At 35.8% G+C, this 14,362-nt stretch overlaps 1 protein-coding gene across 5 annotated transcripts; it reads right to left on the bottom strand.

Annotated features, from left to right (window-relative positions):
• Positions 1 to 9,320: 9,320 nt before the first annotated feature.
• LOC133824298 (protein NRT1/ PTR FAMILY 8.3-like) lies at positions 9,321 to 13,713 on the bottom strand. Of its 5 annotated transcripts, none has more exons than XM_062257176.1 (6): positions 13,583 to 13,713; positions 13,330 to 13,389; positions 12,824 to 12,931; positions 12,525 to 12,742; positions 11,814 to 12,370; positions 9,321 to 11,441 (listed from the first exon to the last, which is right to left on the bottom strand). In XM_062257176.1, the coding sequence occupies exons 2-6, from the start codon at positions 13,379 to 13,381 to the stop codon at positions 10,619 to 10,621; spliced, it is 1,758 nt and encodes a 585-aa protein (XP_062113160.1). In that variant the 5' UTR covers positions 13,382 to 13,389; positions 13,583 to 13,713; the 3' UTR covers positions 9,321 to 10,618. The 5 variants fall into 5 exon arrangements, with proteins under 5 accessions (XP_062113160.1, XP_062113158.1, XP_062113159.1 ...); XM_062257174.1 differs by having other exon boundaries at positions 12,824 to 12,929; positions 13,325 to 13,389; XM_062257175.1 differs by lacking the exon at positions 13,583 to 13,713 and adding an exon at positions 13,538 to 13,554 and having other exon boundaries at positions 12,824 to 12,929; positions 13,325 to 13,389.
• Between the last annotated feature and the right edge of the window lie 649 nt (positions 13,714 to 14,362).

Consider the following 14,362-nt stretch of genomic DNA (forward strand, 5'->3'; position numbering starts at 1 on the left):
CTATTTTCATTTCAATTAAGATATGTTTTTTTTTAAAACAATGGGATCCCATATCCTGCTTTGAGTTTATGTAAGTTTAAACATTGGTTTTTACACGTTTTTAATAAAGTATGATCTTTTTCACTTGTAAGTTCTATTAAATATTAGGGTCTATGTATAGTTTTCGTTAATGGTCCAAAAGTCTAGAGTAGTTGGGTCATTACAGATTTCTAAGTTGGATATTGGGAATTGATGGGAGTTTTTGGCTAAGGTTACTTGGGTTATGGTGCCTAGGACATGTGTAGATGGATTTTGGGCTCTATTGGGACTTTAAATGAGGTTTAGAAGCTTGTTGTTCAGGTTGGAAATGGTGGTGTCGAAGGAGGGAAAAACCAGGGTTGAAAACCCTGGTTGTAGCGCTACACGCCCATCACTGGGCACTACAGTGCCAGCCAGGCACCCTTTCACTCTGCCTATAGCGCTGAGGCGCTAGGGGGGTAGCGCTACAGCGCTACCCTGCCTTTTCAGATTCTTGTTTTAGGCACTTTTGAGGGTTTTTGGCTCGAGGTTTCAATTCCTAAGGCTCGGGATCGAATCTATGCATCGTTTGGGTACAATTCGTGGTCTCGGGAGTGAGGTTTAGGTCAAGACCCTTTTATTGTTGATTTTCATTAATGGAGGTTATAATTGGTTATGACTAGGTAACCACTAAGGAATCAAAAGGTCAATCATTCTCAAGGGTCGTTCTTTTACTATTTCTCGCTCGAACCAGAGGTAAGAAAACTGCACCCATATGTGACATGCATGGTTATTCATGAGGCATGTTGAGTGTTTAAATGTGGACATTGATTGCATATCAAATGCTTAGCAAATATTGCTTACTTGTGAATGACAATGACTCATTAGTCAGAATCGGCAATGGTGTCAATATTAACTGTGAAGCTGTGACTCATTAGTTAAGTTCGGCAGTAGTATTGAGCACTGGTCGTATGGTATTGACTCATAAGTCAAGAACGGTCTTAGCATGTTTAACGCAAGCCGAAAAGATTAGATCTAATCGACATCAGCATTGAATGACTCATCATGAGCATTAATGTCGAACCGACCTCAACTTCGATGAAAAACAAAAGCTCTTGTCTAGCCTATGGCTAGTCACTTAGAGCCAGGGCCAGAAGGTCCAAGTGAATGCCTCATCACATGGCTATGGGTGCTGAGCCCACGTTAGTGACTCACTCATCTGTTTAAGCTAGTGACTTACTCATCAGTCACTCATCTGGTTTACGTTAATGACTTGCTCGTCAGTCACTCATCTGATTAGGGCTACAAACCCTAGCAAGGTTATCAACACCTTGAAGTGATATTCACTCGTTTGTTCAGAGCTATAAGCTCTGTATGATTATCATGATCATCATTTGATATTATATACATGCAGTAATGAGTTTTCTTGCTGGGCTTTGGCTCATGGGTGCTATGTGGTGCAGGTAAAGGGAAAGAAAAGCTCACCCAGCCTTGGTAGAGAGCTTAGGTGGTGATGTGTACATATGTGGCCGCTTGACCACCACGGCCAAGGAGTTACTTGGAGGAACTAGGGGGTTAACCCTATTTTTGCCGCTTAGGTCGGCGGGTTGTAATTTTACACTGTAATGACCATTTTGTATTGTAAATAACTTGTAAACATTTTTATGGGCCCATGAACAGTTTTAGGTTTAAATAAAATATATCATTTCGTTTTGATTGGTTTTTCACCTTAGCCTGTTAATAACACCTAGATGCACATTTATAACCAAATGACTCTGTTGACGTGGTTCTTCGCCAACAAGTAATTAAGAAAATAAGAGGAAGGGATTAGTGCTTAACTATGAACCGAAATAGATGAATGATCCTTGTAAATGGACTGGTGACACAATTATGTTTTTTAGGTGGTTCAAAGGTTAAAATCATTCTACTCCACCAGCCAATATTATTGCTATATGCTTGGTATTCTTTTACAGGGTATTTCCTTACACAATAGAATCCAACCCTTTGCAACCCCCAGGGTCTCCATATTTATAGGAGAGGGCACCTGGGAGTTGGTAAGGAAGGTCATCCCGTGACCTTCTTACCTATCATGTCACTTCTGTGACATTCATGATTAATTCCTAAGACCTGACACATGAAGTGTGGTCTAATCAATAGGTAAGGGGGATAATGGGCCGCACGGCCCAACCCAATCGTGGGTGCCTGAATACGCACGTTCATGCTGCGTGTCCGAGAAGTCAGGGATATATCAGACACGTGATGTCTGATAGATGCACGTTTACCTTGCGTGGTTGACTTTATAAAAGGTCATAGCCTCCAACTCTAGCTCGCACCACGAGCTGGATGCTTCCTCGACCTGTGGCCTTCACAGTCCATACTCAGTCCTTAAGTAATCTTGGCGAACCTTTGGATACCCCGAGCTAACGAGGTAGGACCTGACGACAGCAGCTCCGGTCATGGGGGATCCACGTGGCTGATATAATTTAGGTCGTATCTCAGCTCGCTAATAGCCCGTTGGAAAATCAGGGCGTACAGACTCAATTAGCGAGTTAAGCACGGTTCAAAGCTCACAGTAACGGTCTTGGAGTAACCAGGGCGTTACAATAATATAACGGGACATGGTAACTAATAAAGTTGCCAATAAACCTCGTTAACAACGTCCCAAAATCACCAACTGCTTTGTAGGTTCCCTCCTTCAGATCAAATTGTAGAGCCAATGGACCTTTATTATCGTTGACAAGCTGCTGCAAATTTTTGGATCGAGACCGACCTCTTCTTTTTGCAGCAGTCATTGCATATGTTAATTAAACAATACAATTAAATTGAATAAAATAATAATAATTTGTCATTTATTGATCAAAGATAGACTTATTATCGTATATTACATGTCTCGTAGGAAGTAGGAACTCGCGTGGGATCTGGAGGAGGAGGAGGATCCGCTCCATCACCGCCATGAGAACGAGCAACAGTAGCAGACATATCTTTGCAGTTTAAATAATTATTAACTTAAATTCAGTTATAGTTGGAGGTTAATTACATAACTTAAAAAACAAACATTGTTGATAATACTCATATATTGATTGAAAAGTCTTGAAATTAAAACACATACATTAAATATACAAATATGAATATGCATAAGAAATATTATTCCTCGTCAATGTCGATTCCTACATCATCATCTGTACTTTCTAAATCATCTTTACTAATTTTTTCATCATCATCGTCATTGATGAAATCATCATCCACATCCGAAACAGATCGAGACGTTTCCCCAATTATGTTGATGTGACCAAGTTGATCCAAATGCATAATCTCCAACTCTCCTAAGTCCACAGAAAGTACAAAATTTGATGAAGTGCTATCATGCACGACATCAACCTCGTTATCATTATCGATACTTGGATGATCCCAGATCTTTTGATGATTGACTTCTTCTACTACCTTCCAATTTCTTTTTCTTGAAGGATCTTCCAAGTAGAAAATTTGTTTTGCTTGAGTGGTGAACTGATCATTCTTGTACCATTCAAAATTACTCATGATACTAGTTATGTTATTCTCAGTCACATTTCGACCCTTGCTTGCATAGATGTTGAACCATTTGCATCAAAATAATACTACCGAGTAACCATGGGAATAGCATAACTCTACAATCTCCTCAAGTTGGCCATAGAAAGTGAAACCATCAGTTCTTGGTACCAAAACTCCACTATTTTGAGTGGTACGTCTTTCATCACGACTATGGACCAAAAACTTCACACTGTTAACAATGCACGCCATGTAGGAGTATGCATTCTGATTGGACTCGTTTGCTAAAGTAAATAATTCATCAGTACACTCAGTTGACTGTACTTGTCGCAAACAACCCATCTATAGAGTATGACACAAAAAAAGAAAACACAATGAGATGAGTATTAATCGATACGAATTTCGTAAGAATTCTATAGTTTCGATAATTTACCTTCAATTTAAATCAGATAGGGAAATCTTTTTGAAGATTTATGTTTGAATTTTCTTGAAGGCATTCACTGTATAGCACAAAGATTAAGATAAGATAACATTTTTCCATGAATTAAATTTAATGAATTCATATATGTATTGAGTTACTTGCTCCATATATGGTTGGATTTCAGGGCAATTGTTGAGTACAAACCACTCCGCTTCTTTTCGATGAAGATAGTCAATGGATATGATTTTCTTTTTGCTACTTGGACAACATTGTGATTTAAAAACTGACAACTATCTTTTAAAAATAACAATATCCGCATTTCTTTTCGAACGATTAAATTTAGTCTATACGCCCTGAAGATATTGCAAACAAAAAGTCAAAGCTTGATCGACAACATAACCCTCCGCTATAGAACATTCAGGGCGAGCCTTATTCCTGACATAATTTTTCAATTTCTTCATATATCGCTCAAACGGATACATCCACTTCATGAAAACTGGTCCTCCGAGGATAGCCTCTTGCGGTAAATGAAGAATTAAATGAATCATTATGTCAAAAAAGGTTGGAGGAAAAATTAACTCCAACTTGCACAAAATTTGTATCACTTGATCTTCTGCATTCTACATTTCCTTAACAACCAATGTACGAACACAAATTTGCTTAAAGAAATTGCAAAGGTCAATGATTGTCTTTGAAATAGACTTATCCAAGTAGACTTGAACTCCTACCAGCAACAGACGTTGCATAAGAATGTGACAATCATGGGATTTCAACCCAACAATGTTGCCATCATTTTCAGTTACTTTCTTAGATAAATTTGAGTTGAAGCCTTCAGGAAGTCTAACTCCTTTTAAAAAACTGACAAAAAAATCGTCTATCATCCGGTGTGAAATAGTACAAAAGATGTGGTTTGATCAACTTCGTACCGTCTTCCTTGAGGTGCAACTCTTCTCAAATACCTCAATTCTTCAAGTCTACTCGTGCATTGGTGGTGTCTTTAGATTTCTCATTCATAAGAAAAGTACCGAGTAAACTGTCGCTAACATTTTTCTCTACATGCATCACATCTAATTTGTGCTTCAGTTCAAGTTCGGACCAGTGATCAAGTTCAAAGAAAATACTATTTTTACTCCAATTAAGCTCTTTTGGATCTCGCTTTCTTTTCACACCCCCGAAACTAATATGTTTACCTGGCAAACAATCTGGAACATGCACTAATTGTTCGAGTATGTCTTGACTACTGAATTTTCTTGGAGGACGTCATTTTTCATAATTCACATCAAACAAGCAACTCTTCCTCCACTTATGCGTAGAAGATAAGAATCTTCTATGACCAACATAAGTCGTCTTCCCAATTACCCGACATGAAGGAGTGTCTTTGTTGCACGAAGGACATGGCATATATCCTTGGCCACTCCAACCAGACAAACTACTACAGGCCGAAAAATCATTGATAGTCCATAATAGTGCTGCACACATTCTGAATACACTGTTTGTTGCAGCATCTCTGGTTTGAACTCCTTCATCCCGCAACTTCTTCAATTTGTCTCCCACAGGCCTAAGAAAGACACCCATGTACTTACCATGTGATTTTGGATCGGGAATCAATAAGGTCAGCATGAATGCTGACTCTTTCATGCACAACGAAGGAGGCATATTGTACGTGCATAATATTACCGGCCACATGCTGTAAGATAGACTTATGTTACCAAATGGATTAAAACCATCAACAACCAAACCCAATCGAACATTTCTGGGTTCTTTGGAAAAATCAGGATATTTGGAATCAAATTGTTTTCAAGCACCCCCACCAACAAGATGGTGCATCACACCATCTTCTTTCGATTGTCCCGTACTATGCCAGGTCATATCATTTGTTGTATGCCTTTAACCATAAAGATGCTTCAGCCTAGGAGTCAAAGGGAAGTACCGCAACACTTTGTGAGCGACTTTTTTCCCCTTTATGTCTTTTTCAACTCATCGGCTCTCACCACATACAGGACAACTCTGTTTTTGGCAATTCTCCTTCCAGAACAAACAACAGTCGTACTTCCAAGCACGAATTGATTGATAACCTAACCCTAACTTCCTCATTTTTTTCTTAGACTCGTAGAATGAAGCCGGAATCTTATTCTATTTTGGGAATGCAAATTTCATAAACTTCAAAAGTTCATCAAAGAAACTATTTTTTTATTTACTCATAACCTTCATGTGCATCATCTTCGCCAAGAAGTTCAAGGAAGACAACCATGTACAATCAGGGTATAACTCAGCTTCGACCTCTTGAAAAAGGTCATCAAATTGATTCTCTGCACTATTGCCACCACCATCTGAAATTCCTTCATTTATGCTTTCTTCGTTAGTGTCTTGTTCACCAATAACATCATTGATGATGTCAATCATCTCATCAGTCACTGGAGCCTCGTCGCCAACTACTAGTGACATATCAACTTCACCGTGGTAGGTCCACTTCACGTATCGTTGCAGAAACTCATATCTGTGTATGTGAGCCTCCACCACATCTAGTTTCTAATTCAGCATATTGACACACTGCAAATTGAAATTGTCATATATTTGGGATAGTAAGTTATGGTGGCATATTAAAAAATTTCACTAAGTTATTATGCATATAACATGAAATTTCCCATTGTAAATTATACAAAGAAATAATAAAAATAATTTAATCCTCATCGTTTTCTATTTTTCCTTGTAGTTTTCACAACCAATGTATGTGAATATCTCTGAAGTTCCCATCAAAAAGTATAAGGGTATTTGCCAGAGGATACTTAATGATACTTAAGGGTATCATCCCTTGTTCCACAAATGTTGAGAAAACTTGATAGTAAACAGATTATTAGACTATTCCAGTAGCAAAGAGTGGAATCAAACGGATCATAGTCTTCAATTCTTCAATCTGAGATACACTACAAAGCCTCCAAGGTTGGAGAAGTCCCCGCAACTAATCTCAGCATCGGAAATCACAACAGCTTTATCAAGGCACCTATGACAAAATCCATAGTTCATTGAAGTTACAATGTTGCACAATGCCTCTGAAAGACAATAATTATGAAAGTACACACATTCTTCCACTTTTCTTGGACGAAATCCAAACGAGTTTGTGTTAGCTTCAATTCAACATACTAGAGGTCATGATAAGGGGAAAACAAAAACATCATGCAAAATCTTAGGAGTAAAGAGATGCTAGTGAAAAACAAATCTTCATTGTATTAAGCAACAAAAACATTCTTGTGATAGGGCTTCCAATTGGTTTCTGAAATCTGTAGAGGTGTGTACCAGAAACAAAACCAGCAAGAGAAATGCCCACAAACAATGCAGGAATACCAAATCCTAGACCCCATCCAGCATTGTCTTGAATCCACACCAGAAAGGTACTTGCGACAAGAATAACAATATAAATTGCAAAATAAAACCAATTAAACAAAACCAGATAAGGTCCAAATAGTGTGGACACTCAGAATTCATTCACTCTGCTGGACCTAAAGCTGGGACTGATGCCGAAACAGTCAAAGTACACATGCCCTATTCAATCAACAATCATACAATCAAATTCTATCATCAACATGGCACATTATATATATATATATATATATATGAGAGTTGGGTTTAATTTGGTGGTTCTTAAATTTTCTCACAACTAACAGCATAGTTTTTAATCAAATTAATGAAAGGAGCAATGCCTTGAACTTTCAGATGATGTACTTGTAAACTATACCATGGCAAGAGGTTTAAGGAAGCTAAACAAGAATCTTATTTGTTTCAAAAGAATAGAGATGCTTATTAGTTTTGTGATTACTATGAAGTAGATCATCGAAAAGACGGTGATTGTCCAATATCTTCCCCAGTAGGAATCTGCCAAATGGTGACATTTCTTGCTGCTGAAACATTTTCTTGGTGCAGGTTGTGAGTAAAATAAGAAACTAGGATAGTAGAAATACCATAGAAGGCCAAGCGTTCACAACATTCAGTACCTGTATTCCAATTTATGCAATATATATTATAGATTTTTGAAAGAAATTCGCCCATTTAAAAAAATAAAAAATTATTGGAAATACCAAGAACTAGTATTCTGCTCCAGCACAGAATTCCCCTTTGTGTCAGTGGAGCCATCACGAGACATTTAAATCACATGATGCAACAATCAAAACTTAATAAGAACAAGATAACATTTGAAAGTGAGTCTGAACAGTTTGAAATAAGGAGATGAATAGATTTTTCTACTCCATATACAGCATATAAATTAAGTTCAACTCAATAGGAAACTAATTAAAGACATTTCAGTCCATTGAAGCTTTTTTTTTTTTTATATATTATTACTCAAACGTTGAAGATATTCAAGTTTTTATTTTTTATTTTTGGGACCCAGTGTAGTACTCCAGATTTTCTCCTCTTCTATTTACTTAATAATAACAATAATAATAAATAAAAAAAGGTGGAGCCTATGCTGTCAACAATTTCAATGACGCAGCAGTCATCAACTGAATTAAATAATTTTTCTAATTTAGGAAATAAAACCTAAAAAGATCTTGATACAAACTGATATATTTACATACACATAAGACTCAGACAAAGTTGTTTCAAAAAAAAAAAAAAAAAGGCCAAGACAAAGTGTATTTAAATAAAAAATATATATATATTAAACATGATATGATAACAAGTACTAACTCACTGGTATATTCCCTTAAAAAAAAAGTAGAAACTCGCTCAATAATTGGTGTGCTTTCCTTTTCTTTGTACTAAACTAAAGATGATAAGGTTCAACAAAAATATGTCGGATGGTAACATTATATAAAAAAGACTAAAATAATAATAAAAAATGTTCCTTAGTTACTTATAGAGTTGGAAATATGGTAAATTAAAATAGATGAGTGATTTAATTCATCCAATTGAATATATTTTTGATAATTTTAAACTAAATTTTATTGCTTTAGTAATTATAATTCACTCAATATAAGAGTATTTACATTATAGTTTCTCTACTCTATTTTTTAAAATACTTTCCAAAAATTCTCATTTTATTTATTTTACATCAAATTTTTACATACATCATATATGAGATTTTTTATATTTTTTTTACACTATTTAAATATTATATCTTTAATCATTTTTATTAATTAAAATAAGAAAAAAAAATGCAGCAAATAAAAAAGAAAAAATAATAAAGAAAGAAAAAAAGAATAAAAAATTTTAAAAAACGTTTAAAGTAGCACTAAAAATGAGAAAAATCTACATTTGGCTAAGAAAATATAATAGTGTAAAATAGCTATTTTAGGTAATTAGTTATTAGAGGTAATCTAGTATGAGTTCTCTGATTCAAATGACTAACTTAAGACATCTTAAGCGTCTACAATCAAAGATATATCATAACCAAAAACATTATTATTGATAATAAAATAACGATTCACAAATCACGAAACTAAGGATCAATAACTATCTGAACAAACCCCAAATTCAAATCTGAAAAAGATCCCAGGAAGAGTCATCCATACTAAGCACACCAAGTGGCTCCACTAAGCCAACACAATGGAACACTAACACAAAAGTCACTAACCCTATGAGTAAGGTAGTGGGATGGTAGGTGATAAACACCATTATTGAAACAATCCAAACAACACAAGAAATAAACCAAAAAGCAAAAGCTAGCAGAGTCACATACATATCCAAATCAACCATCCACCACCCAAGACCCTAATTCCCAGGAGCCCACCCCCCACCACTCCAAGGAGGACGACCTTCTCAAGTCTCTAACGAATGAGTTGAAAGCTCACCCACAACACCAGCTTTGCTTTCTCCCTCCTACATCTGACCGAGCATGCACCAAGAAAGGCTCCAGTCCACCATTGAAGCCCTCGTGTCACCTCGAAGCCCTGTCTAGCCAAAGTCGTCAGGCCAGAGTCCTGACTCGCTCATACCACTACCTTGCTGAGCTCTCATAGTGTGAATAGATTGAGAGAACTCAAGGGAAACTCAACCAGCCCAACTGCAAAGACAAACTCCCCCCTCTCGGCCAAAAGCCGACTGCTGCAAGGAACAACACCGACAACGCCTTTGATTGAGAGGAGTCAGAGAACAACAAACCCTAGAGTCCTTTGAAAGCTTGATGGCTAAGGTTTTTCTACCAAAAAAAAAAATAGTGCCTATTTGCTTGATAGATAACCCTATTTTCCTTTAGAGAAATTCCATTGTACACCCTTTTTTTGGGTTGTACCGTACTTGCCAAAGCACTTCATCTATTGACATGGTTGGAAGATCCAAAGATTATGTTTCTATTATGAATGATTGGCTTTCATGGGACCAAGTGTAGCATATTGTACATAGACAAATGAAGAAAAAGAAAAGATCTTTTATTGTGTGACTCAAAATTCTCCTCCTTGTAAAGGATTAGAAGTTATGATCCAACTCGGTGTCTCCTCTACCATGGTGAACCCCATTAATCTAACCCATAGAAACTTGGAAGCCATTGGTTCCATCCATTTCCACCCATTTGCAGGTGGTGAACCACATTATATTTACATTGTTAATTACATGACCCATGTAAATTGTAATGAATATATATGCTTTGATACAAACCACTAGAAAAATAATTATTTACACTAATGAATTTCACATCCTTACTTTGTTCTTCACTTGTCAGAAATGATACCTCTATGAAAAGTCTTATAAAGCCTTTCTCGGTTTGAACTTCATGGCTAAGACTATGAACACCAATGCATTTAACAAGCTAAGGCCTGCCAAAAGCCAAAAGAAATAATCAAGATGACCTTCGTTCAAATTGTCTGGTATCCATCCACCCTTGCCATCCTTTGTTGTGAAGTAAGTTACAATAGTCAGAAGAAAGGAGCTCAAATAGTACCCTAATGAAAGTGTAAAAAGTGATAATGCACAGCATAGACTTCTCATACTATCCGGAGACTGTTCATAGAAGAACTGAAGTTGACCAATATATGTGAATATCTCTGAAGTTCCCATAAAAAAGTATTGGGGTATCTGCCAAAGGATACTTAATGGTACAACTTCTTTTCTGTCAACTAAATCAAGGTCTTTGGCAAGCCGCAGCCGAAGGGTTTCTAGCACAGCAGCAGCTGACATGCATAAAACTGAAATGAAGAGGCCGATTCCCATCCGCTGCAACTCGGAGAAACCTTTCTCCTTGCCTGTGAATTTCCTTACAGTTGGGACAATCACTCTGTCATAAATGGGAAGCAAAGAAAGAACTGCGATAACATCGAAAGTGTTGAGAGAGGCTGGAGGAATGGTGAAAGAACCAACAGTTGTGTCCATCATCATCCCTTGTTCTACAAATGTTGTAGAAATTTGGGCATAAACAGAAGAGAATACTATGCCAGTTGCCAAGAGTGGAATCAAATGGATCATAGTCTTTAATTCTTCAACCTGAGCTACACTGCATAGCCTCCAAGGATTAGAGTAGTCCCCACTACTAATCTCAGCAGTGGAAATCACAGAAGCTTTGTCAAGGCACCTGTGAGAAAATCCAGAAATCATTGGAATTTCAATGTTGCATAATGCTTTTGAAAGACAATAATGAAATTATGAAAGTCAACACATCCTCAAACTTTAGCAACATGTTCCTTATTCTTATCAAACGAGTTTTGTTAGCTTCAACATGCTAGAGGTCATGATGAGGGGAAAAGAAAATGTCATGCAAATTTTAAGCAGTAAATATGCTTGTGCAAAGCAAATCTTGACTGCATTAAGCAACAAATGCTTTTGCTGTAACAAAAGGAATTATAGTGGAATAACTAAAACAAGCAATAACTAGCAGTAAAGATGCTTGAGCAAAACAATTCAATAATGACTTCTAAGCAGCATAATATTATAAGAAGGGAATTACTGCAGTGTATTGGTATGTTCCAATTTACAGCTTCCTCCAATGGCAGAGCTTCTGTCTTGTATTCCATACAGGAGACTACTGTCTTTAGGCACCTCGAGATTCCACTTACGGCACGATGCAACCAAAGTTTGGCACATTCTTGTGACAGGGCTTCCCACTGGTTGCTGAAATCTGTAGAGGTGTGTACCAGAAACAAAACCAGCAAGAGCAATGCCCATAAAAAAGGCAGCAATACCAAATCCTAGGCCCCATCCAGCATTGTCTTGAATCCACACAAGAAAGGTACTTGACACAAGAATACCAATATAAATTGCAAAATAAAACCAGTTGAAGAAAGATCCCTTGCTGAGCCTTTCCTTTGAGTCAGTATCATCAAATTGATCTGCACCAAAAGGTGAAACACATGATTTGATCCCACCAGTCCCTAATGCAACCAGATAAAGTCCAAATAGTAATACTGCAGATTGTGCAACTGTGGCTGATGGACATCCAGAACCCATACATTCTGCTGGACCCAAAGCTGGAACTGATGCCGAGAGAGTCAAAGTGCACATTCCCTGTTTAATCAACAATTATGCAATCAAATTCATACTTAATGAAAAGAGCAATGACTTGAAGTGTAAATGGTGTGCTTTTAAACTAAACCATGGCAAGAGGTTTAATGGTGCTAAATGGGATTCTCATATGAAACAGAAGAACACAGATGATTACTATGAAATAGAGCATCGAAAAGGTGGTGATTGTCCAATATCTTCCACAGTAGGAATCTGCTACAATGGCGCCAATAAGGGGAGTGAAATAGCATGTCCCCTGCCAAATGGTTACATTTCTTGCTGCTGAGACATTTTCTTGGTGCAGTTTTTGAGAAAAATAAGTAACTAGATTAGTGGAAATACCAAAGAAGGCCAAGCGTTCACAACATTCAGTACCTGTATTCCAATTTATACAATATATCATAGATTTTCGAAAGAAATTCGCCTATTTAAAAAGGAAAAAATTAATGGAAATACCAAGAATTAATATGCAAGCTTTCCAATTTCCAGTATTCTGCTTCAGCACAGGGTTACCATTTATGTCTGTGGAGCCATCACAAGTGTAAAGGGCACAACTTTCTCCCTAAAAACAACACATTAATAGAACTATCAAACCAAAATAAGAACAGGATAACATTTGACAGTCAACAATGAACTTTAAATAATATAACAGTGAATCTGAACAGCTTGAAATCAGGAGATAAATAGATTTTTCTACTCCATACATAGCATATAAATTAAGTGTAGTAGTCCAGATTTCTCCTCTTCTATTTACTTAATACATATATTAAAAAAAAAAAAAAAGCTGAGACTGTTCTGTTAACAGTTTCCATAACATAGCAGCCATCAACTGAGTTCAATAATTTTTCTAACTTTGCTTATAAAAAAAAGACTGATATTGATAGAAAGTAATATCAAAATTAGAACTTAATTGAGGGATAAAGAGAAAGTTTCAGATAAGAAAGAGAGGATCGAAACCTGAAGAAGAAGACCATCTTCCAACACCAATCTTTCATTTTCATCCTCCATGCCCATTTCTCCAACTGAGTAATCAAACAAAAAATAAAAAAAACTTGAAACAAACTGTTTGATTCAAACTGATAAATATTTATATGCATATAAGACTAAGACAAAGTGTTTTTGAAAAAAAAATAATGAAAGATCGTATGATAGCAACAACTACAAACTCACTTGTATTTTTCCTTTTAAAATAAGAAAAAGAAAAATAGAACTCACTCAATAATTGGTGTGCTTCCTTTTTTTCTTGTACTAATTAAACTCAAGATGATAAGATTTTACGAAAATGTGTGCGATGGTGACATTATAAGGAAAAATAATACTTATTTAGGTTTGTGATTTGCAATATTACTAAAAATATTTATTTGACCTTTAAATTTAAAGTTTATTGATTATGTCATTTTATTTTAAAAATAAATATAAAATTGATGAGATATAGGGTTTTGGAAGAATATTAGGTGGGAAGCACTTTTGTATATTCATTCTTGAGTTTAAAAATGTAAAAGGTTTATAAACAATCCGTACAATAAGAGAGAGATAAAAGGGACCACTATGCTTTAGTTTGTTTTGTCATTAATTATTATCAATTGACATTATTTAGACACAATTATTTATTTTAAATTCAAAATTAATTCAAAAATTATATTTCTTTATATGATTTTTATAAATATTAAATGAACTTTAGTTATAGTTTTATTTATTTTTTAATTTGTATCTATATATATTGGAGCATAATTATAAATATTGTGTCAAATATAATATATATTCATTTTTAGTGGTAAAGATGTTCTAATAATATAACTAGGACATTATTTATTGTATTGGTGGTTATTGGAAATATGGAAAATCTGGGTTCTATATAAAAATAACATAATAAGTTTTTGTGAAAAAGAAACTCTATTTATTTCTGTTTTGTTTTTTCATTATGTTACACCCAGATTTCGAGCCTTAAGAATTGTGATCTCGAAAGCTGGATTCGTTAGGGATTGTTAGAGTATA

This window comes from Humulus lupulus, chromosome 3 (genome assembly GCF_963169125.1).
Source record: "Humulus lupulus chromosome 3, drHumLupu1.1, whole genome shotgun sequence".
NCBI lineage: Eukaryota > Viridiplantae > Streptophyta > Magnoliopsida > Rosales > Cannabaceae > Humulus > Humulus lupulus.